This window comes from Lathyrus oleraceus, chromosome 3, assembly GCF_024323335.1.
Source record: "Lathyrus oleraceus cultivar Zhongwan6 chromosome 3, CAAS_Psat_ZW6_1.0, whole genome shotgun sequence".
Lineage (NCBI taxonomy): Eukaryota > Viridiplantae > Streptophyta > Magnoliopsida > Fabales > Fabaceae > Lathyrus > Lathyrus oleraceus.
Window position 1 is genome coordinate 270,458,734 of NC_066581.1, and position 26,197 is coordinate 270,484,930.

At 35.9% G+C, this 26,197-nt stretch overlaps 2 protein-coding genes across 2 annotated transcripts; both read left to right on the forward strand.

The window, feature by feature from the left end:
- The first annotated feature begins 6,524 nt into the window (after nt 1–6,524).
- On the forward strand, nt 6,525–8,130 carry LOC127129153 (UDP-glycosyltransferase 74G1). The gene is made up of 2 exons (XM_051058437.1): nt 6,525–7,223; nt 7,387–8,130. The coding sequence occupies exons 1-2, from the start codon at nt 6,585–6,587 to the stop codon at nt 8,113–8,115; spliced, it is 1,368 nt and encodes a 455-aa protein (XP_050914394.1). The 5' UTR covers nt 6,525–6,584; the 3' UTR covers nt 8,116–8,130.
- Nucleotides 8,131–8,698: 568 nt separating this feature from the next.
- Nucleotides 8,699–10,226, forward strand: LOC127130785 (mogroside IE synthase). The gene is made up of 2 exons (XM_051059750.1): nt 8,699–9,331; nt 9,465–10,226. Exons 1-2 carry the CDS (start codon nt 8,699–8,701, stop codon nt 10,224–10,226), a joined length of 1,395 nt encoding a protein of 464 aa, XP_050915707.1.
- Nucleotides 10,227–26,197: the final 15,971 nt, after the last annotated feature.

The following is a 26,197-nucleotide window of genomic DNA, read 5'->3' on the forward strand; positions in this document are numbered from 1 at the left end:
TATCCTTTCAAGAGGATAATCAACTTCAGCCAACAAATGGAGGAGAATTGGTAGATCAAATATCACCGGCAGACAATATTTTTTTGACCGAACCATTTTCGATAGAGGAAATCAAGGATATAATTTGGAGATGTGACGGAAACAAAATCCAAAGGCCGAATGGATTCAATCTCAACTTCTTCAAAGAATGTTGGGGCATTATAAAAAAGATATAGTGAAATTTTCATCTGAATTCTATGTTATATGAAAGGTGCCAAAAGCAGTTACAACCACTTTTTTTTACTCTAATTCCAAAAAGAGCTCCTCCTCAAGAGCTTGGAGATTACCATCCAATTTGTCTCATTGAGATTTTATAAAAGATCTTATTGAAGCTATTGACATCTAGATTGAAGAATGTCATGTCGAAGGTTATTTTCCCTTGCCAATCTATTTTTCTTCCAAGTAGGAATATTTTAGACAAGGTAGTCGTTGTAAATGAGATTTTAGATTTGGCAAAAAGAAGAAAGGATAAATGTTTATTGCTGAAAGTTAATTTTGAAAATTCTTATTACACAGTTAATTGAAACTTTCTTTTGAACATGATGAGCAAGATGGGTTTCCAAAACACTTGGATTTCTTGAATGAAAGAATGCATTTGTAACAGTTATGTGTCTGTTTTTGTCAATGGTAGTCCAACTAAAGATTTAAGAGTCAGAAAAGGTCTCCGTCAAAAAGATCCTCTAACACCCTTTATATTCCTCATTGTAGTAGAAAGTTTAGCAAAACTAACTAATAGGGAAACAATGTTATGAGGACTTATTGGCTTCAAAGTTCATCAAACACTCAAAATCAGAATCCTAGAGTTAATAGATGACACAATCTTTATAGCCGAAGGACCTTGAGAAAATCTATGGAGCCTCAAAATAATCCTTAGAAGCTTTGAATTGGTGTCAAGTTTGAAAGTTAATTTCTTCACGACACCTACAAACAAAATTTCAAAATATCATAATTTCACAAGTTCATTCTTTAATTTCAAGTTCTAAACATATTCATCACACACAATAAGATAGTACAAAATATAAATTCAAATAAATTTTGAACAAAGTCTAAGTGTAACATAAACTGAATAACAAAATGATTGTAGTGTCTAATAAATTTAATTTCAAGAAGGGAAAGTTGTTCAAAATAAGTTTTGAACAAAGTTGACTTATATTTTAATTTTATTTTTAAATTTTTTTATCAAAACGATGTTGTTTTGTCTGAGGAAAAAAAGCAAGCATTTATTCTGTCGGTTTTTCAAAACCGTCAATTCACCGACTTTTATCAAGTTTTCCCAGTTCTAGTTGGTTCCCACTTGTTCAATAACTTACTCAATCAGGTCAGATTGTGACCTCTCTGATTCTCGATTCTACAAACAAGACCGGTCCGAGTTCTAAAACACTAATTTAGACTTTGATGAATGCAAATCTCTTGGCAACTCCAAACTCCGTGTGAAATTGTGAAATCCCATAAAAAATTAAAAGATGTTGTTGGAGACTTTTTCAAGATAAGCTACCAACAAAGGAGTCTCTACATAAAAGAGGTATTTTAACTGACACTTCTTCACTTAGTTGTGTATTTTGTTGGAGTTGGTTGAAAATATACATATTGAAGAAGTCTCACATCAGTTGATTTTGTGAATGAAGAGAGAGTCAAATGCTATATACAGGATACAAGTTCTTTAAAGTCTCACATCACTTAATTTTACGAAGGAATAAAGAGTCTAACCTTATATATAGGATTCAAGAATACTTTAAAACACAAGTACGAGTACTAAATATCACTTAGATTAAGCAAAATCTTTTAAGTAATAGTTAGTATTAAGTTATTAACTAATACTTTAAAACACAGATACCAGTACTAACTATCACAAGTAAATCAATGTATTCTTGTGCTTAATGTAACTCATAGTTATTACTCGTACTTGTATTTTTTATAAGCTTTGTATTTTTTATAAGCAAAGTGGTATTAACGGGGAGTGTAAGAATATACTTTAACGACTTGTAAGATAAAAGAAAAGTAAAGTTACAACGTGTATAGATACACACCTTCTGTGTACTTAATCTTCATACTTGTAACATAGAATAATAGATTTCTTGCTTGAAAACTAAAGTCAAACTATTCTTTTAACTTCTTTGCTTTGAATGATTTTTACTTTAAATAAAATCTGATTTCTAGTATTCCAAATCCTTCAACGAGATGCAAATTAGATCATCAAATTTACATTAGGCATTAAATCATCAAATTTACATTAGGCACCTTATTTGTAGAAGTTCCCTAAATTTGGAGAAATGATCAAATCAAGAATCTTCCATGATCAAATAATTTCCTACCCATTGTAAAATGTTTTTTCATAAATATTTAACTTTGGGGCGAGAAAAAGAGATAGTCCAAAATTTTCAAATTTTCAAAACAAAATATTGAAAAAAAACAAATTAAACAGAGAAAAAGGGAACACAATCTCAATACAAAAACATAACATGAAAATTTTAAAATTGAAGAAAATAACCACAACCGTTGTCAAATAAGAACCCAAAAATAACACTGTAAAATCAATTTTGGGAAGTTGGTCCAGAATCTCTTGTTGATCTTATCAACAACCTTAATGGTAGATCAAACAACCATGTTGATTGTGTTATTTATGATTCGTTCATGCCTTGGTGTCTTGATGTTGCAAAGAGATTTGGAATTATTGGTGAAACTATTTTAACTCAAAATCTTACTATGAATAGTATATACTATCATGTTCATTTGGGAAAGCTGAAACCTCCCTTTGTTGAGCAAGTGATTTCTCTTCCTGCACTTCCTCTACTACAGCATAGGGACATGCCTTCTTTCTACTTTACCTATGAATAAGATCCAATTTTTCTTGATTTGGGAGTGGCACGGTTCTCTAACATTGAAAAAGTTGATTGGGTCCTTTGCAATTTCTTCTTTGAGCTGGAGAAAGAGGTAAGTAAAAAGTTGAGATAATAGTAGCATTTTTGTTATTATTTAAAATAATTGTCTCTTTACAATATCAATACAACATTTATTATTTCATATCTGGGTAGCAAGCGATGTCTTCCATTCAAATGAGGCTTAAACATATTTCGCTCAAATTGACCAACAAACATTTGATACCCAGAACTACATAGCTTTGAATTTCTCGTCGCACTGGAGGATACGTAGAAGTGAGATTCAACGTATCATCAAGCACCCTAATAAAAAACCTTATTTTAGTCCTTTCATTTCTTTTCTCGTAAATATTAGAAGAAATAAAAAATACTTTAAGCTAACACTCATAATCTCAAACTTAACTAAATGGTTCCCGTTGAGTACAAAGAATGTGAGGGGTGTTAATACCTTCCCCTTGCATAACCGACTCCCAAATTTAAATTTGGTTATAATGACCATATTTTCGTTATTTAAGGGTTTTATCGATGTTTCCCTTTAAAATTAAACTTCGGTGAAAACTCTTATTTATCTCGAACATTCGCAGGCTCGAGTATTTGTTGCGTTGCGACAGTGACCATAATTGTTTTAAAATCCAACTCTAGTGAAGGAGAATGGTGTGGGCCTGCGACTTTAATGTTATTATGTCAAAAGGTGAGAGAAAGTGCTTATGTATTGATACCATAAACAAAGAGTTTGAGGTTTCGTAGATTTTGAAGACAACATGAATCTTATTTACATATTTGTTCTAGGAATTGACAGATTCTTAGTATAAGAAGAAGCAGTAGATTGTTAGGAGATTTCAGCCCAATGAATTGACGAGAGGGATACCTCATATCATAGTCTTTTTTGGTTGATGTGTCCTATTACAATTTGGGGACCAACATCATTCATGTTCTATACTTGTTGGTTCGATAACAAAAACTTCAAATCTTTTATGGAGAAAGATTGGAAATATTTCGATTTGCAAGGGAGAAAATGATTTATTGTCAAGGAGAAACTAATGTTATTTAAAGTATAGCTAGGAATATTGAATAAAGAAGCCTTATGTATTATTGATTTAAACATAGACGAGTTGGTGGAAGAACTCAATGAGCTAGATGTGCATCCAATCCGCACTACAAATGATTCTATAATTAGAATAAGGACCTCAATCACAAAGCAAATTTGGCTACAAATTCGGTACAAAGAAAGCTCAATCATACCAAAATACAGGGTAAGATGGATCATAGAGGTGATAATAATACTAGATATTTCCACATACGGGTGAAGTTCAGAAAAAGAAGAAACCAGATTATTGCAATAAAAAAGAAGACAGATGGTTATAAGGAGAGAACGAAATAAAATTAAGTTAAAGAGAATTTTCCCCTATCCTTTCAAGAGGATAATCAACTTCAGCCAACAAACTGAGGAGAATTGGAAGATCAAATATCACCGACAGTTAATTTGTTTTTGATCGAACCATTTTCGGCGAGGAAATCAAGGATATAATTTGGAGATGTGACGGAAACAAAAGCCAGAAGCCGGATGGATTCAAATTCGACTTGTTCAAAGAATGTTGGGACATTATAAAAAAAGTTATAGTGAATTTTTTTTTGAATTCCATGTTATAGAAAAGGCACCAAAAGTAGTTACAACCTTTTTTTTACTCTAATTCCAAAAAGAACTCATCATTAAGAGCTTGAAGATTACCATCCAATTTGTCTCATTGAGAGTTTATATAAGATCTTTTCGAAGTTATTGACATCTAGATTGAATGAAGTCATGTCAAAGGTTAGTTCCCCTTGTCAATCCACTTTTATTCCAAGTAGGAATATTTTGGACAAGGTGGTGGTTGTAAATGAGATTTTAGACTTGGCAAAAAGAAGAAAGGATAAATGTTTGTTGCTGAAAGTTAATTTTGAAAATTCTTACTGCACAATTAATTGGAACTTTCTTTTGAACATGATGAGCAAGACGGGTTTCCAAAACACTTGATATATTGAATGAAAGAATGCATTTGTAATAATTATGTGTCTATTTTTGTCAATGATAGTCCAACTAAAGATTTTAGAGTCGGAAAGGGTCTTCGTCAAAGACATCCTTTAGCACCTTTTCTATTCCTCATTGTAGCAGAAAGTTTAACAACACTAACTAATAAGGCAACAAAGATTTAATGGCTTCAAAGTTTATCAAACACTCAAATTCAGAATCTTATAGTGCTTATAGACGATACAATCTTTATAATCGAATGACCTTGAGTAAATCTATGGAGTCTCAAAATAATCCTTAGAAGCTTTGAATTGGTGTCAAGTTTGAAGGTTAATTTCTTCACGACACCTTCAAACAAAATTTTAAAATATCATAATTTCACAAGTTCATTTTTTAAATTCAAATTTTAAACATATTCATCACACACAACAAAATAATACAAAATACAAATTCAAATAAATTTTGAACAAAGTCTAAGTGCAACATAAACTAAATAACAAAATAAATGCATTGTCTAATAAATTTAATTTCAAGAAGAGAAAGTTGTTCTATATAAGTTTTGAGCAAAGTCGACTCATATTTTTATTTTTTTTATTTTTTTTTTTAAATTATCAAAACGATGTTGTTTTGTCTGAGGGGAAAAAAACAAACATTTAATTTGTCGTTTTTTCAAAATCGTCGATTAGCCAATTTTTACCGATTTTTCCTGATTCTAATTGGTTCGCACTGGTTCAATAGCTTACTCAATCAGACCAGATTTGTGACCCCTCCGATTCTCGATTCAACCGACCAGTCCGATTCGATTTTTAAGACACTAATTCAGACTTTAATGAATACAAATCTGTTGGCCGCTCCAAACTCCATATGAAATTGTGAAATCCCATAAAAAAATTAAAAGATGTTGTTGGATTTCAAGATAAGCTATCCACATATGAGACTCTACATAAAAGAAGTATTTTAAGTGACACTTATTCACTTAGTTTTGTATTATGCTTTGAAATTTTGGAAATTTTGGACCATCTCTTCTTCTTTTGCCCGAAAGTCAAACATTTATGGAAAAACATTTTACAATGAATAAGAAATCGTGATCCGAAGACTTTTGATCATTTTTTTCAAATTTGGGGAACTTATGCACCTTAATAAGGTGTCTAATGCAAGTTTGATGATCTAATTTACATTTTGGGTGATTTGAAATACTAGAAATCATATTCATGGGAAAAAATCTATAAGTGGTTAGAGTATATTCTTATACTCGCCATTAATACCATTTTGCTTATAGAAAACACAAGTAGGAGTACTATCACTTACATTAAGCACAAGAATACATTGATTTACTCAACAACTTACGGTCTACAATAAAATTCAAATTCGAGCTCTAGTCACGGACTTACTGTTATTATTTTATTTATTCTTGGTCTATGACTTACTATTATCATTATAATTACTTTATGAACAAAAATATATTACTTAAGATCTACGAAATTAATATTAAACTGCACCTGTTCTATACCTACCTCCAATAAAGTTGAAAATTGTAACAAAAGAAAATACTCAATGATTGATAGTATTTGTTGATAATTCTGAAACACCTTAAAGTTTAACACTTGAACACTCTTCTCACTCCATCGACAAACATCATTCAAGAGGGTTTTGTAAAACAAATGGAGAACAAAACCATCCATTGTTTAGTGATACCATTTCCAGCACATGGTCACATTAATCCAATGTTACAATTCTCCAAACTTATACAAAACGAAGGAGTAAAAGTAACACTTGTAACACCCCTTTCATACTACAAAAACTTACCAAAATTGCCATCTTCCATTACAGTTGAGACAATTTCTGATGGTTTTGACCAAAGTGGACTTACACTACCAAAGAGTTTCAAACACTACTTGAATCAATTTTGGGAAGTTGGTTCAGAATCTCTTGCTTATCTTATCAACAACCTTAATGGTAGATCAAACAACCACGTTGATTGTGTTATTTATGATTCATTCATGCCTTGGTGTCTTGATGTTGCAAAGAGATTTGGAATTATTGGTGCAGCTTTTTTGACTCAAAATCTTGCTATGAATAGTATATACTATCATGTTCATATGGGAAAGCTGAAACCTCCCTTTGCTGAGCAAGTGATTTCTCTTCCTGCACTTCCTCAGCTACTGCATAGGGACATGCCTTCTTTCTACTTTACCTATGAACAAGATCCAACTTTTCTTGATTTGGTAGTGGCACAGTTCTCTAACATTGAAAAAGCTGATTGGATCCTTTGCAATTCCTTCTTTGAGCTGGAGAAAGAGGTAAAGTAAAAAGTTGAGATAATAGTAGCATTGTTTGTTATTATTCTTGATATTGCAAAGCATGGTTTTAAATTGCGGTTGCGGTTTGTTGCGAGTGTTATGATTGAGGTTGTTGCAGTTGCTGAATTTTGATTCATTCACCACTTTTGTGTTGCTTTTGTAGGTAGGTGATTGGACAATGAAGATTTGGTCCAACTTTAGGACCATAGGGCCTTCCATACCAAATACATTTTTAGATAAGAAAATTAAAGATGATGAAGATTATGGTGTTTCAGAATTCAAAAGTGAAGAAAGTGTAGAATGGCTAAATAATAAGGCAAAAAGGTCTGTTGTGTATGTTTCTTTTGGGAGTTTGGGAGCACTCAATGAAGAACAAATAGAAGAAGTAGCGCAATGTTTGAAAGATTGTGGAAGTTACTTTCTATGGGTTGTGAAAACCTCTGAAGAGACTAAGCTCCCAAAAGACTTTGAAAAAAAGTCTGAGAATGGCTTGGTTGTGGCATGGTGCCCTCAACTGAAAGTTCTAGCTCATGAGGCAATAGGGTGTTTTGTAACACATTGTGGTTGGAATTCTACTTTGGAAGCATTGAGTTTAGGAGTTCCTGTTGTTGCCATGCCACTTTGGTCAGACCAAGGCATTAATGCAAAGCTTATGGTAGATGTTTGGAAAGTGGGAATAAGAGCTTCTGTTGATGAGAAGGAAATAGTGAGAAAAGAGACTTTGAAGAGTTGTATATCTGAAATCATGGAGAGTGATAAAAGCAAAGAGATCATGAATAATGTTATGCAGTGGAAGAATTTGGCTGCAAGAGCTGTGGGGGAAGATGGAAGTTCTTATAAGAATATGATTGAGTTTGTGAATAGTTTGTTCCATCACTCAACCATAAATTAGATCTTGATCCACTGATTATGTCTTATATATTTATATTTATATTTTAATTTTAAGAAAATACACATAAATTTGTAGTTTATTCGATTCATATAAGCTTATCATATTCAAGAACATATTCGATGTGAATATCAAACATCCCTTCATAACTTTTAAAGGCATCTAATTCAACAATCCAAACCCACCGAAAGTATCTTTTGTCATTCTTACACTTAACCTTATTTACTTGAATTAACAATTGGTTGATCAAAACTTTAAAATATTGCTATAAGAAAGAATGTTGGCACAAAAGTACTAAAAAAATAGTGTTGTTGTGTCTAATATTTAAATCAAATAGTGTTTAAATTATTAATACATCATCTTAAATTTCTCCGCAACAATCATAAATTTCTCCATCAATGACACTAATCCTACGGGATTTCCTAATTACAAACACAATAATCCAATTATAGACGGCCTTCAAATTATTCAAGTTATTAATTAAATTGTTGTCGTAATCATTGTCGCACATAAATTGTCATAATTCACTCGATTCCTTCTCATAACACCACACAAAGTTTAATTCAATTCACATTGAAACATTGAAATGGAGAACACAGTACATTGTTTGGTGTTATCATTTCCAGCTCAAGGTCACATTAACCCTATGCTACAATTCTCCAAACTCTTACAACAAGAAGGAATAAAAATAACCCTATCAACAACCATTTTCTTTGGCAATAAGTTACACAAACTACCACCTTCCATTACTCTCGAAACCATTTCCGACGGCTTCGATTCCGGCGGATTTAGCGAAGCAAAGAGTTTTAGGGCATATTTGGATCATTTCTTGCAAGTAGGACCACAAAATCTTGAAAAACTCATTGAGAGACTCGGTAGAACAAACAACCCTATTGATTGTGTTATTTATGATGCATTCTATCCTTGGGTTCTTGATGTTACAAAGAAACTTGGAATTGTTGGAGTTCCTTTTCTAACTCAAAATGCTGGTGTTAATAGTATATACTATCATGTTCTTGTAGGAAAATTACGAGTTCCTCTCGACGTGGAAGAGGTTTCTCTTCCTGAGTTACCTCGTCTACGTCGAAGAGATTTGCCTTCTTTTTTATTAAACTATGAAAAAGATCCAACTTTTCTTGACCTAGCAGTGGATCAGTTTTCTAACCTTGATCAAGCTGATTGGATCCTTTGCAATTCTTTCTACGAGCTAGACCAAGAGGTAAACAACTTCTATTCTTTTAGTTCAATCAAATTAATCTAACCATCGCTTATACATCAACAAGAATTAAAGTATTGAAGAAAAAAAAATTCTTTGTTACAATGAGTCACCATTTCTGGATTGTTCTTTGTAGGTGATTGATTGGACTAAGAAGATTTGGCCCAATTTTAGAACAATAGGACCATCCATTCCATCCATGTTCTTAGACAAACGAATCAAACATGATGAAGATTATGGTGCAACACAATACAAAACTGAAGAATGCATGGAATGGCTTAACAATAAGCCAAAAGGGTCAGTTATTTATGTTTCTTTTGGTAGTTTAGCATCACTCAATGAGGAGCAATTAGAAGAAGTAGCTTCTGGTTTAAAAGATTGTGAAAGTTATTTCTTATGGGTAGTTAGACCCTCAGAAGAAACCAAACTCCCCAAAGATTTTGAAAAAAAGTCACAAAAAGGCTTAGTAGTAACATGGTGTTCTCAACTAAAAGTTCTAGCTCATGAATCTATAGGATGTTTTGTAACACATTGTGGTTGGAATTCTACGTTGGAAGCATTGAGTTTAGGTGTTCCAATTGTTGCAATGCCACAGTGGTCAGATCAAGCTACCAATGCTAAGTTTATTGTTGATGTTTGGAAAATTGGAATTAGGGTTCCATGTGATGAGAAACAAGTTGTGAGAAGAAATGGAATGAAGGAATGTATATTGGAAATTATGGATGGTGAGAAAGGAATAATTATTAAGAGCAATGTCATGCGATTGAAGGCTTTGGCGACAAGTGCTGTTGGTGTTGGGGGAAGTTCTTATCAAAATATTACTGAATTTGTTAATAGCTTGTTTCATTTTACAAGCATTACACAAAGCAACCGGTCACCTGCTTTTATTTTACAATAGTGCTTTTTATATAAGATATATCTTTTTAAAATAAAGTTATTGTTATTATCATTATTAATTAGAGTTAGATGGATGCTTCTTAGGTTCTTATTCTATGTTGTTTGTGGTTACTACGTTAATGCTCTTTCATCACGGTTGTAAAAGAGATACGATTATAGTTGATTAATCGTGATAAGATAAGGGGTGATAGTAAGTATACGGTTTTCCACACTAATATGTTACTGTGATGATAAACTATGTCGCGTGTTATATATCACAAACGTTATCACAAACAACCGTGATGAAATATTTTAATATCATAGATTCAATTCCTAGTCATAGCATGATATGTAATAATTGACGCTCTAGCTATCACCACATTCACCTTAATCAACTATGATGAAATACTTTATTTTATTTATTTATTTCATATGTGCATTTTTTAGTATTTTTATACGCTATATTTTACCACAACATAACCAACAAATATGTATGATTAGTTGAAAGATTGAATATTCAAAGTTTATTAAAGATATAAAATCTTGCAATTCTTTGACGAAAGAATTAACAAATATATGATGTCTTTGGATATAATTAAAGATAATGAAGATATCATTAGGGATGTGGAACAAGCTCATATCTAATTAACCGTCGATAGTGGAAACTCAACTCACGCTTGATTAACTTTAAGTCTTGAGTTCAATGATGAAAGTACATTATTAGAGTGATTGAAGTACTTGACAATAGATACATCTCAATGGATAAAAGCACTTGAACCATAAGAATAAATATGGTAGGATGAGGTTTTCTTCTTAATAGACATATAGAATATGTTCGCTAGAATGCATAATTATGGGAGCATTTCTGATATAGTCTACCTATATGAGAATGAAGTGGTGTCTCTTCATAGAGTTTAAGGATTTGACTCTTAAATTCTCATAAAAATGATATGAGACACAAGGCCTTATTTAATGTGTCTTATTGATAATTCGATCAATGATACCTAGATTTCATGTGTGAGTTATTGTTAGCTCCTAATTTCGACGCCCATATTGGAATTAATAAATGGAGTTTCCTGTGAAGATGTTTCGACTAGCTCAGATATAGGGAGTTCTAGTCGAAGATGCCTTGATGAGAGGGTCAAGATGATGCAGGAACTTAAAAATAGTTTTTAGTGTTTGAAGACGTTTTCGACGAGAGATTCAAATTCAAATAAAAGAGGGAATTTTTGTTCTTATTTGAATTGCTGAAGATACACGTGGAGCATAGTGGATAGTTGCATCCATGCAAAGCGTCATTTGTCTCGATGATATAAAGGTCGTTAGAAGCGGTTATTTCGATTAGTATAAATAAAATGTCTTAGTGCTAGGATCGTGTGTGTTCAAAGTGTGTACAAATCTGTAAATTTACCAAATATCCGTGTGTAAAGAAATAGTAAATTGAGAAATGTACGTTTGATTTACACCATTGTCATTTACTTTGAAGTAATTCAATTCATCTTTTATTTTCATAAATATCTCTTTATTTAAAGATTATCTTTGTTCCCATTTATCTTCATTTTACAATATTCTCTTTACTTTATGTTGTTCATTTCCTTTTTTTTTAGTATCTTCACGAATCACTATTATTATAAACATTGTCGGAATGTTTATGTTTATTAGAATTCACTTTAACAAATAATTAGCACATGTCCTAGGTCAGTCTGATCGATCCTGTAAGTAACCAAATTTAGTAATTTGGAAGATCAGCGGTTGTTTACCGATTTTAACGGTAAACAAATTGGCACACCTAGTGGGACAGTGCTAACGATTTTGAAAAGTGAATTTTTCCTCTCTTTTTTTTATTCTGGTTATTCAGTCATCTTCTCCCTTTTGAAAGAATTCGTTGTATGTTATTAAAAAGTGGTAAAGTAGCCACAACCAACGAACACATACCAATGAGAAGATCCACCAGGAGAATGGTGAATTTAAATGCTCCAAATAGCCAAAATTCTCAAAATCCATCAACGAGCAATGTACCACCCCCTTCTTCTTCGATAGGAGCGAACACGGTCGCAATGCACGTGTCTGAACCGATACCAGCTACAGCAAGTTCGATGCCTACGCATTCGATTTCCCATATTGAACCTATTTTGACTTACATTGTGCCTTGGGGGCCTCCTAACACCCCCCGCCGATTGGAAATGTTCTAAACAGGCCTTCAATACCCCATGGTTTCTCTATACCCTTTGGTGGTCAAGAACAGCCATATGGAATGCCAACTTTAGTGATGGCAAGTTTACATAACATTGCTTCGACATTTTCAGAACCAGTGGTTAACATAACCTCCCCATTACAAGGGTCGGGATCTGGGGTTAACGTGGGTCAAAATAACCAATCTTTAGGCTTGGCATACCAAAGACAAATGCCCAGCCTTACCAATAATTCTGCAGCAATGTGGAGACAACAGATGGACGAAAGCAACCATGATATGGTCCAAATGCTTACCCAAACATAGACCACCGTATTGAATCCTTTGATTCAAAATACGGCACAATCGAATCAGCTGATGACAACGCAGATGGCGCGAATGTCTGACTTCTTGGGTGTACCAGATCCTCATCGACACCCTCCGAGAGATTGGATAAGGGAAAACCAGGGGGTAACCTTCGAAGAAGACCCTACTATTAACCAAATTCCACAAAATCAACCACCACCAGAGATGGTAAATCAGGGAGTAGGAGTCGAACCCCCTAGGGCTGAACCACAAATCCCTAGGGAAAGAGAGACAAGGATTGTAATGGTAAATAAAAACCAAAATGTTGATAATGTTATACGGCATATTCGACTTGATGATATAGCAGCAGATAACAATCTGGCAGCCATGGTCGAAAGGATTGTGGTTCGAAATGAGGTAAATTTTGGCCTTCGAAGGGATACTACTGAATCCACTGTCGAACATGTGGCTAGATATTTAATAGAGGCATGAGACATTTCGAACAACAAAAACCTTAGGATAAAATATTTTCCAAGTGCTCTCACAAAGATTTCCTTCACGTGGTTCACCACCTTTCTACAAAATTTGATCCATACTTGGAATCAGTTAGGGAGAATGTTCACTGAGTCATTTGATGACTATCTAAATAGATTTTGATTACTCAAAGGGTTCTATAATGAGCCTTTAGACTTCGACAAAAATGAAATTGACCTTGCTGAGTTGAAACAAGGGTCACCTTACGCTTGTAAGGTCTTGGCCCCGTCGAATGGAAAAAACCCTATTGAACCAAAAAAGACTGATAAATTTCCTAAAAAAACTTACACTTTCGACGTTACAAAATGTGACGAAATTTCCGATTTGTTAGTTAAGGATGGTCAAATGATAGTGTCTCCTGGTGCTAAAGTGCCTCCTTTAGAACAAAGAAAGAAAAGAGGGTTTTGCAAGTACCATAGTTTTCTGGGTCATAAAACATCTCAATGTTTTCTTTTCAGGGATCTTGTTCAGAATGCTATCCAAGAAGGGGGACTCAAGTTTGGAGAAAAACCTAGGAGCCAGATGAAGATCGACTTCAATCCTCTGCAAACGGCTGATGCCCACTACACAAAACCAGAGGAAGTAAAGATGGCCAAAGTCACTGATGATTTCGACATGATCGAAGTTACTGAGGACTTCGTCAACGAAACTGTCATGGTTAGGGTCTCTAAGCACCTTGATCATGGATTTTTCAGCAACTTCGTTCAGGAAGTTATTGGAAACGCCGCCAATGGAAACACTGATGGTTTCGACACCGGAATCACTAAAGATTCCAACCTGATGATAGTAACCAAAGAAACTGCTGATGGTTTCGTGCAAATAGATAAGGCTACTGAGGGCCTTCAATTGAAATTCCAGAATTTAGACATCACTGAAGATGTCAACATGGAGGTTAATATGGTCGAAATATCCCAACAATCCTCCATAAAAATTGACAACGAGTGTCGACAAGAAGAGTACAACAAAGTATCCTTTCCCGAAGAAGACGAAACTCTAACTGATTTCCTCCAGAGGTGCTAGAAGAAACAATCATAGGTTATGTTGTCCCCCTGGTGCAGCGCCGTGTTCGACAAGAAAGCGGCCCAAAACCTCGAGGGGGTAAGGAAGGCTAAAAACCAAGGGTGCCAGGGAGCCCCCAAAGATCAACAAGTTTTCCAACCCGTAAGGTCCTTCGACCCAAGAAGGTATTATGATCCAAGAAGGCCTATGGTGAAGCTTGGTGAAACAAAATAAAAGGGTCCCGCTGCCAAACCCATCTCATTCAAACCCAACGCTGAGGCTTAAAAGTGAAAATGGGTGAAGCCAGTCGATGGCAAAAATCGCGGCCAAGGAAAATGGAAAAACTTCGAGGTAGATAGAGGTTCGTCATTAACATACCGTAAGGAGTTCCAGGCTAATAGAAAAATATTCCACATCTCTGAAAACTACAAAGGAAAAATCTCATGACAAGGTCTCAATGGAGAAGGGAACAGAGAAGGAGGAAAGCATAGAAGGATGTTGGGGAAAAGGAAAAAAGTTGAATCCAGCACCAATGTGCCTGCAAGAAAGAATGAGGACTTAAGCCTTGACAAAGGAAAGTTTAATACTCCAACAGAGGCGGCCAAAGAGAAATATGATCGAGTGATTGCAGAAGACGAAATGCTGAATGATGACTTCGACTCTAGGTCAGAGGCTTCATTGAATATCTTAGTTGGTGTGGTATCAGTGATGCTCATGGAGTTTGACCAAATAACAGAGGTCGAAGACACTGACAACAATACAGAAAGAGAAATGGTTGCTCACAAGCCAGTATGCTATTATGTGATAAACAATGGTTGCATGGAGGAGCAAAATGCCTTCTTCGAGAGACCCGATGAGGCTATGAAAAGTCATTTAAAGCCTTTCTTCATTACTAGGAAGATCGAAGATGTCCCGATTAATAAAATCTTAGTGGATTACGGCGCAACAGTGAGAACAATTGGCAAATACGATACATATGCCAAACCCCACAACATGGTGCATTCCAATTATGAAGGAAAGGTGGGTTCTACTCTTGGTGTAATCCAGGTTGAGTTAATTGTAGGAACCGTCACCAAATCAACAATGTTTATGATTGTGGAGACGAAGTCCAACTATAACTTGTTACTTGGAAGAGAATGGATACATGGGGTTGGGGCTGTGCCATCTTCCATGCACCAACGAATCATCATATGGAGTCCAGATGGTATTGTGGAGAATATAGAATCAGACCAAGGTTACTTCAACACTCCTATCAACCATGTCGACAGACGCCTTTTCGATAAACATTTGGCCAATATCGCTCTGTGTGATCCGGCCAATTTTGCATTTACTCCATACGGCAATGCCTATTGTTTCCTGTATTTACACCCCAACAATGGCTTTTAGTGGGATAGAGAGGTGGTAGGCAAAGACTACTTTGGATATCTATGAGCGTCAGGAGTCGACCCCACAGGTTGGGGAAGCGAATTCAGTGCTGATGAATGAGTTCGAAGCTTTAAAAAGGATTTCGACTTACATAGCCAAAAACAAACAACAATCGACCTTAGAGGCTGAAGTAAAAAACATGGTTGTCTAAGCCAAGAAGGAGTTCCACCAAATAGGTCCTAGAAAGGACTTCGATCCAGAGCCACCTGATAAGGTTCAAGATGAAGATCAAGGTCAGAGGCTCGACGCCATCTATGATGAAGAGCCTTTGGGATTCGAGAAGGATCCGCTGGAAACAAATATTAAGATGTTGGCTCAAGGTCTACTTGAGGAAATAGACTTGGGAGAAGGATTGACAAAAAGGCCAACTTGCATTAGCGCCAATATCAGCCTTAACTCAAAGTCGAAGTGATCCAGTTATTTAAGGAGTTCAAGGACTATTTCGCGTGGGATTACGACGAGATTCCCGGTTTAAGCAAAGATCTGGTCGAGTTGAAGCTGCCAATCAAGCCTGGAAAAAAGCCTATCAAGCAGAACCCAAGGCGATTTACACCTGCAATTCTCTCGAAGATCAAAGAGGAGGTCGAAAGGCTTCTTCGTTGTAACTTCATATGTATAGCCATTCATGTTGAATGGTTAGCCAATATTGTATCTGTCATTAAGAAGAACGGTACTTTGAGGGTGTGCATAGATTTTAGAGACTTAAATACTGCAACCCCAAAGGATGAATATTCAATGCATGTGGCAGAGATGCTAGTCGATTCTGCCGCAGGCCATGAGTATCTTAGCATGCTCGATGGATATTCTGGATATAATCAGATATTCATTGCGGAAGAGGATGTCCCAAAAACGGCATTTCGATGTCCTGGAGCCTTAGGCACCTATGAATGAGTGGTGATGCCTTTTGGTTTGAAGAATGTTGGGGAAACATATCAAAGAGCAATAAATTCGATCTTCCATGATTTTATAGAGACTTTTATGCAAATTTACATAGATGATATTGTTGTTAAGTCTGTTTCAGGGAAGATCCATATAGACCATCTTCAAATGTCCTTCGAAAGGATGAGAAGACATGGTAGAAAAATGAACCCTCTCAAATGCGCTTTTTGTGTGCAGGAAGGGGATTTCTTAGGCTTTGTGGTCCACAAAAAGGGAATCAAAATAAACCAAAATAAGACCAAGGCCATAATGGAGGTGAAAGCGCCATCAACAAAGAAGGAATTTCAGTCCCTGCTGGGCAAGATCAATTTCCTAAGGATATTCATCTCAAACCTTAGTGGAAAAATGCAAGCCTTTTCGCCTTTGCTTCGACTCAACAAGGAAGGATTCGAGTGGGGGCAGGCTCAGCAAGAAGCGTTCAAAAAAATTAAAGAATACCTAAGTCATCCATCAATTCTGACACCACCTTGTAGGAATAGGATTATGAGATTGTACATATTTGTATCTAACAAGACTTTAGAGAGCATGTTGGCTCAAGGGGATGATAATGGCGTCGAAAGAGCCATTTACTACCTCAGTAGGGTCTTAAATGATACAGAAACTAGGTGTAATACCATAATTTTCACCCCTAAGATCCCTTATCATTTGTATCATTTGCATAACATCAAGGTTATCAAATACTTTTGTGTATATCCTTATGCTTTGTTAACCCCACAAAAATACAAAAAAAATATATATGTCTTGCTTTGCTTTGTTTGCAAGTTAGGGTTTCGGCATCAAGAAGTACAAGGGATGGATCAATCAAGGCTTAGTGGGATCATAGATATATTAAGGTGATCAAGAGTCTCCATCCATCAACAACTAAAGTTTGTGCTCACCTCAATTCAAGTTCATCAAGTCACAATTCATTTGACACTCAAAATTAGGGTTTTGGTCAAAGTCAGCTTAATGTTGGCTCTTTGACCAAAGCATGATCCTATGGATTGGGGCATGATCAAAGGTGTTAAAATGTGTCCTCATAACCCACTCATACAATTCATATGGCTCAAGATGTTAGGTTCATAAACAGATGAAAGCTTGAACACAACTAATGAAAAAGTCAACAAATGCTTAAAGTCAAAGTTTGACTTTTAAGATTTTTGGTCAACTATGGAATTTTCAAGTCAAGGATTATGAAAATATGATCATTGAAGTCATTTGATCAAGTTTAGTCAATATAAATCAAGGTTACTTGCAAAAAAGGCAAAGATGGAGAATTTGAAAATTTTACCAAGTTCCTAAAAATCATGTCCAAGTACCCAACTTTCCAAGGCCATAACTTGTGATCCAAGCCACCATTTTATTTGCTCCAATGATCATATTAAAGACCTTGCTTCATACTTCAACTTTGTCCTAGGGGATTAAACCTAAAAAAAGCACGAATAAGGAGATATGGGGTCATGAAGCGGATGATTCATTTGTTTGCCAAGTGGTAAAACACTTAGTGAAATTTTCAGCATGCTGACCTAGTCAAGTGACCAAATTTATGCCAATTTTTTTACCAAGATCCCAACTGATTCAAGCAAAGTGATCAACATGAAAGTTGCATATCACGATTATATCTTTCCAAAATATTCAAGATCAAGAAATTCCCATGCTTGAGCTAAGAGAATCGAATTTGGGAAGACAGCCTGATGGAATGGTTCATAGGTCAAATTCCAAGCCAAAGTACATTACAAATCCAAATAAATTCATAAGTACATGTACTTCTTTCTTATAAATCCCCCATAATCATAAAATTTCACCCACTTTTGAGCTATTATCCAAGTAACTAAACTAATACACAATGAACTATTCCACTTGTTGCATAAAGTAGCTTTAATCCAACAAGAAGTATCATTGAGCTCCCAAATGGACTTGGATATGATACATACCAACTCCAAGCCTCAATTCAACCCCTATGCTTCAGCAAGGACAACACAAAACACTCCATGAACTCCTCTCTTTTGCCACGCTTCCCACTTAGAGAATTGTGCAAGAACCAACCAAGCAAGCAATGAAGTACAAGCCATGATTATTTTATGATATATGAGGCTTCTTGAACCCTCAAGGATCCCTATAAATAGAGGATAAATCCTCATCTATCCACACACCAAGATTTCCAAGAAAAACTTCATTCTAGAGAGCTTTTCAACCTTAACCTCCATTCTCTCATTTGACTTGTGCATTCTGCTAACCAAAGGTTCCAATCATCTTCTGGGAACTCATAAGCATTGGGAGAGGCATCAAACAGTAGATGGAAGTAGTGTTGAAGAGGAATTGGACCTTGCTCCAATAGGTATATTTTTTCACTTTGAAACTCATCATACATACGTCATTTCATTTTGATTTCTGAAGTAAACATGTAGCATTTATTGTGTTAAGAAGGATCATTAGCTTACATGTCATTTATATTTTTGTTTATGTGAATTTGAGTTGCATGAAATATAAAGTTTCACTTCTGGTTTTTGCCTTCGTGCATCTTCAACTTTGAGTATTAGCTAAAACCTATCATACCATTGTGTTCCTTACATTTTTCTAAGCAATTTTGATCTTTGTTTCATGAAAAATGGTTGAGAAATGAGAGAGATATGATTGATGGAAGATTTTAAAAATAATGGAAGAAAAAAAACGAAAATGAGAGAGAGAGGTTGAAGATGATATTGAGTTGGCATTGAAAAATGTCAAAGGAAACATGTTATATAATATATACAATTATTTGCGTTTTAATTAATGGATGTATAGCCACCCTAGTGGTAGAAGTGCGCGTCTAAAGTCACTTGTAACCAAAAGGCATGGGGTTTAAATCCCTCTCGCCCTAGACTTTGGTTTTTATTTTTCCAAACAGTACATGGAACCCCAAGGACGTGGGTTCGAACCTGGCCAGTGTAATGTTTATTTTTTTCTCATTTGTTAAATGTTCATTTTTCTTCATAACTTCATGATCCCTTAACATTTTCTACCCATTCTTTTTGTCATGTGTTCATGAGAATGTCTATTTTATGCTGACACCACAAAATCACAAAAATATTATTTATTTCACCACTTTTGATTGGATGGAAAACATGTTCTTTTTTAAGTGTTTTTTAAGGATCTTAATCAACTCCTTTGGTTCATCTCTTGTTTTTCTTGTTGTTGAATGTTTGTATGATCATAGAACACTATTTCAAGTGTTGATTGTTATACTTAACATGTTTGAACTTGATTATCTTCATACAATATATCAATTGATTCACCTTGAAAACATGTTTGAATGAATGGTTAGAAGATGATTAGGGTTTCCACTTGCTTGTTTCTTATTCATGCCATGATTAGGGTTAGGGTATAAACTTGTCCCTAACATGCTCTTGCCTCTTGTTTAACTTTTATGCATAGTGATCCACTTAGGACTTTACTTTGTCAATACCATGTTCATATGATCCATGTTTGAATATCCTTCTCTTGTCACAACTTGACTTGACAACCATATATCTTGATTATGATTCTTGTCTTATGTGGTTTGATACCCTTGTGTTGAGTAATGTACACTTGTATAAATTATGTCTTGTAATTCTATCCAATTTGTGATGTTATATCCATATCTTGTAATTGTTTATCACTTAATTCAAGTATTTCCTTTATAAACTCCCATGATGATTGAATATGTATCTCATACTTGTTCATGTGTTATATCTTGTGGTGTTATGTAAACTTTTATCATGTCTTGTTTATGATCATCATACTTCAAAAACATGTAAGTAGATTGTTCATGGCTTACCAATTTATATATCTTTATGTACCTAAATCCAAGGGAAAGGATCTTATATTGACTTCTTAGTCATATATTGTCTGTTTGTTTGTTGACTTTATTTGTCCATTAATGCATTAACCCTACCCCTTTTTCAAACTAAAACACCCATTCAAACCTTGACTTACCTTTAGTCAATGGATCTTTCAACTACTCTTGAAAATGCTTTAGTACACATGAAGTATTTCAAACACAACCCTTGACTTACTTTTAGTCAATGGATCTTTCAATTACAAATGCTTTAGTACACATGAAGCATCTCAACTCAAACTTTGACTTACCTTTAGTCAAGTATCACTTTCCAAAACATTTTTATACCTATTTTATTATCCCATCAAAAAATGAAAACAACTCTTAAAAACATAGATAAAATCAAAAGGTTCTTGTAGAGTACTATAGATGTTTAGGGTGCTAATACCTTCCCTTTGCATAACCAACCCTCGTACCTTCGATCTCTACTTGCCTTGCTCCTAGTTTTACTATTTGCTATGCATGTTTATTTTGAATCTTTTCCCCTTACTTTGGAAAAATAAAAGTTCGGTGGTGATATCAATGTTTTGCGAGTCAAGTTAATCCAATAGCTTGGTCTCCAATTCTCACCGCGACACTAGGTATAGCATAGTTGAAAAATTGTGTTTATGCTTGTCTTTTTATTATACGAAGTTAAATCATTATATAAAAACCTATTGATGTTTATGTTTCATCTCACTTCGATGTCATTAAACGTATGTTGTCTAAATCAATTTTGCACAGTCGATTTGGAAAATGGGCACTAGCTCTAACTGAATATTCCTTAACGTATATGCCATTAAAAGCTGTTAAGGGATAAGTGGTAGCAGACTTTATAGTCGACCACTCCATATCTGAGAATGCACTGGACTATCTCGAATTAGAACCCTAGAAGTTTTACTTCGATGGGTCTAGTCACAAAGATGGAACAGGCATAGGAGTAAAATTCCAACAAAACTCAAGTACAAAGTGGAGGGCCTCTGCTCGAACAATGAGGCTGAATATGAAGCTCTCATAGTCGAAATTGAGATATTGTTGGAATTGGGGGAAACTCGAGTCGAAATAATGGGTGACTTAGAGTTAGTTATAAAAACATTACAAAAGAGTACATGTATGTTATAGAGAATCTCATTATGTACTTCATAATAGCCAGTCGATTGCTAAAAAGATTCGAGATGGCTAATATTCGACACATACCTCGATTGGAAAATCAAGTGGCTAATGACTTGGCTCAAATTGAATCCGGGTATAAAATTTCAAAAGAAAATTTGCAAAAACCTATCGAAGTCAGAGGAAGAGTTGTGTCGACCAGATTAGCCCCATCAGACTTGGAAAAGATAAAGATCGGATACGCTGATAAAGAAAACTTCAAAATATTGGCAATAGATAACATGACATACGGAGATTGGAGGAAACCAATAGTGGAATATTTATATAATCCAATGGCGTCCGCCGACCGAAAAACCAGGTATCGAGCTTTAAGTTATTTTCTTTTGGGGATGGAATTGTTCAAAAAGACTCCTGAGGGAGTTTTGCTTAAATGTCTTAGTGAGTCAGAGGCATATTTAGCCCTTTCGACTATCCATAGTGGGACATCTGGGGCGTACCAAGTTGGCCATAAGATGAAATGGCTTCTATTTCGCCAAGGGATGTATTGGCCCGCCATGCTGAAAGACTGCATCGAATTTGCCAAAGGATGCCAAGAATGTCAGGTACATGTAGGCGTACAACATGTCTCTGCGAGCGAATTACACTCTATAGTCAAACCTTTGCCTTTTAGAGGCTGGGTTTTGGATTTGATTGGGGAAATTTGACCACCATCATCTAAGAATAAGAGGTATATCTTGGTTGACATTGATTATTTTACAAAATGGATCGAAGCTATACCTTTTCCAAATGTGGAATCCTAGAGACTGTCACAACAAATCAATGATAAGTGTTTACTGGTCGAAAGATGCAAGAATTTGCTAAGGAAATGGGTTTCAAATTATTAACGTCTATGCCATATTATGCTCAGGCTAATGGTCAAGTTGAAGCAGCTAATAAGGTGATTATTAGCTTGATTAAGAAGCATGTGGGGAAGAAACCTAGAAATTGGCACAAAACTTTAGATCATATTTTGTGGGCATGTCGGACCTCTCCCAAGGAAGCCACTAATTCGACCCCTTTTCGGCTGACCTTTGGTCATGATGTAGTTTTACCAATAGAAATTTATCTACAATCCACAAGAATTCAGAGGCATCATGAAATCACATCAGAATCATATCGGAACATGATATTGGATGAGCTAGTCAATCTAGATAAAGAGAGAGTAAATGCCTTGGAATTATTAAAAAGGCAGAAGAAGAGAGTAGAGAACTCTTATAATAAGAAGGTTTAAATCAAGACATTTTCGCTTGAAGACTTCGCTTGGAAAGTTGTCCTTCTAATGGATCGAAAGGATAGGGCCCTAGGGAAGTGGTCTCCCAAGTGGGAAGGCCCTTTTCAAATTTTGCAAGTATTCTCTAACGGTCCCTATGAGATTGAGGAACTTAGCGAAGACAAAAGAATCTTGAGAGTAAATGGAAAATATTTGAAAAAATATAAGTTGGCATTCCAAGAAATAAAAATAAGAAACGAGTAATTGCATGCAAGTTAAACGAAGCCAATATGGTAAAGGGTGCCAAAATGGCTTAAATTTGCTTCAAAATCTCAAAGGGCTAATATTCATTACAACCAAAACTTATCAATAGGAAAATGGAAAAGGAGATTAAAACTAAAAAGGAAGATTATCCTTTATGTGGAGGTATTTTGTCTTGAGAAGTTCCAGGCGTTTTTCACATAAGGATTATTTCGACCGAAGAAGTATGAGCTCTGACTCAAGTTTCCATGATTTTTCGACGAACTTCATACCAAACTCTAGCTCTTTAGCCATCAAAGCATCATCAAACTTCAGAAGTTCGTTTTTACGCTTTTCGGCTTCAAAGATTTTGGCTTGCAGTTCCCTTATTTGTTTTCTCCATGAAGCAATGTCATGGTCGTGGCCTTCGATCTCCTCTTTGTTCTTTTGTTTCATATGTTCCAGTTCCATGGCCTTGTTAGTAGACTCAGTGGCAGCATCCTAAGCAGCTGCTTCAGAACCATCCTTTTGTTCGATCTCCCGGGTTATCTAGGGTAGTAGCTTATGATCTTTGACAGCTTGGTCGCTCATAATTCCTAACTCCGGGATGATGTTGGTAACTTCAGGAGAAGTTTCTAATACATTGACTTGTTTGAGTAAAGCCTTCAATGTTAGAGGGGCAGAAGGATCAACCAGTAGGATCAGGAACAAATCACCCTTGAAGACCTTTTCCTTGATTTTCAAGAGCACTTCATCCACAGGTGTACTCGAAGGTTGGTCATCAGATGCCGTAGTAGTGCTAAGGCTTTTCTCAGATGAGATTTCCATGATGCTTAGCATAGCTTTTAGATATTCAAGTGGTTGGTTTCATTTCACAGTTGCTAGTTCTTCTGAAGAAAAACCCCCAGTGCTTCCTATCAAAACTCTGCCTTCTGGAATAGCCACAACTGTTGGAGTGGAAAGTATTTGACTCTGAGTTTGTCCTTCGACTGTGTCCTGGTTCCCCTCACCATTGTTGTCCTCTTCTTCAGAGTCTCCATCATCATCATCATCATCATCACTTTCATCATGTCCAGCGTTAAGTGGCACCTGATTGCCTTTGTCTTCCTCCTCCATTGTCGCGTCTTCGCCGCCGTTACCCTCTTGGTTGGCATAGACTATTCCTTCAATGTTAGGCGAACCATATCCAGGGTTATCTCCAGCCTGAACCTCTTCATCCACCATCATAGTATCCTTGTTCACTCCAGTTTGGTCTTCTTCACCTGAATTAGCTTCGTGGTCAGAACCGCTGGTATGTGAATGTTGGGTAGTGATTTTTGGTGGCGAAGTCTCAAGCTCACCAGGAACGGGTTGATTGATTTCACTCATGGAGCTTTTCTCTGATGATGGTCGATAGGTACGTTCACTAGCGCTGTTGAAGACATCTTCTATGGAAATTTCCATGAAGGAAGTTGCATTTTTTGTTCGCACGATAGTATCTGCACCATCCTGAAACCAAAGATCAAAATATAAGTGGTAGAAGATAATAAATCAACTAATAAAGGCAAAGTAAGGTATGTTTTACCTTGTCCCCTTCGACCCCAGGGTTGGAGATGTCACTTTAGCTCTGAGTCGCTGTTATCTTCTTCATAGCCTCAGGAGTAGGCTCTTGAATAGTTAGGGCAGTAGGCCTTTTCTTGGCAATTTTTGTTTGAGGTTGGCTCAAAGCCTCATGATTTTTGGCTGTTGTTTTCTTTTCCTGTAAGTGAGGTCGAGAATAGGTGACAGGTCTTCTTCGTCAGAATCTACTATAACAAGAGCTTCTGCTGTTTTGGTTTTGATTTTTGATATAGTAAGAGGAGGTTTTCGAGCAGCCTGAATGAAAATGCTGAAGTATTAGCACCATTATATATAACAAAGATTAATGGGTAAGACATAGGTGTACCTTTGTGGGCTTGCTGCCTCCCTCAATCTTCGTTTCGACTGGCCTTTTGATTATTGGCTTCTTGGGTGGAACCCTGGTGGCTAAAATAAAAGAAACACATAGCAGTTAGTATAAGCTAAGGGTGAATATCCTAATAGATGTGTATGATTCAAAAACTCTCCCATGTCACACCTTCATATATGTCTGATTTGATGTGAACATCTTCGATCCTTATATGAAGATGCCCTTTGATACTATCTAGAGTATGCTTAGTCGCAACCACCCGCTGGGCATTTTTTTTGTGATTGTTGTCGAAGGATTTTAATGGAGTCCCCACAGATAAACCAGTCTGGAAATGGAGGGGCAAGGGCCACTCCAAAGTTAGCATTTGGCAGTCGAGGACATTTTGGAGAAAACAATTCGAAAGCCATTTCGTAGCGTTTCTCAGGAGGAACGTACGAAGGGATATTTAAACTTACCATTTTCTTTGAAAAAATTTCCTTTAGTGTGACAGCTGCTTCGCGGATGGTTTGATTAAGATCATCAGGCCTATAGGTAGTTTCAAAGTAATTTTGGAACGCTTAAATTTCTTTGATGAGCGTGTAAGTACCTTTCTTGGTTCTTTCCTACATAAAAAGAAAAGATTTATCAAAGGGTTGGATAAAAGAGGGAACGTCATAAAATTCTTCAGTATAATATGCGTTCCACCATGTCCCAAATTCTGGAGTACATAGAAAGCTAGTCTCGAAGTTGACAGGGGTAAGTTGTGTCTTGCCAGTATATCTAGCCATCTATTTGAGAGTGGTGTCTTCATTATGAATTGCATCGTAGAGGAGAAGGCTGCCTTTTTTGTCATACAGGCACTTTGGGAGAGCCTGAATTAACCCAAACTTTCGAGCCGCGAGATTGGGCTGATAGGAAATCAAAGTGACTTGGATCTTTGAAGGGTTTAATCGAAGGGTTAAGACTTTGGGAGTCAAAAATTCCTCCTAAATCAGCAGAGATTTTGTCTCTCGTCTTTTGGAGGGAGATGGAAAGGGCCTTGTGAACCATTATGTACCGCACTTCCTAGTTGTGAAGGGGGCCATGCTCGACGTGAATACATGGCGCTTGGCGAACATCATGACGTATCTGATGAAGGTTGGTCGAAGAGTTTGCTCTTCGTCGTTGGGGGTTAGTTGGGTCAATCGAATTCCTTCGACTCCTCTATTCCTCACTTCTTCAGCTTCTTCATCAACGAGGCCTTTATTGGGAAGACTTGCCTCAAAAGTGGCATTGAGCCATAGTTGTAGTAGTTAGAAGGG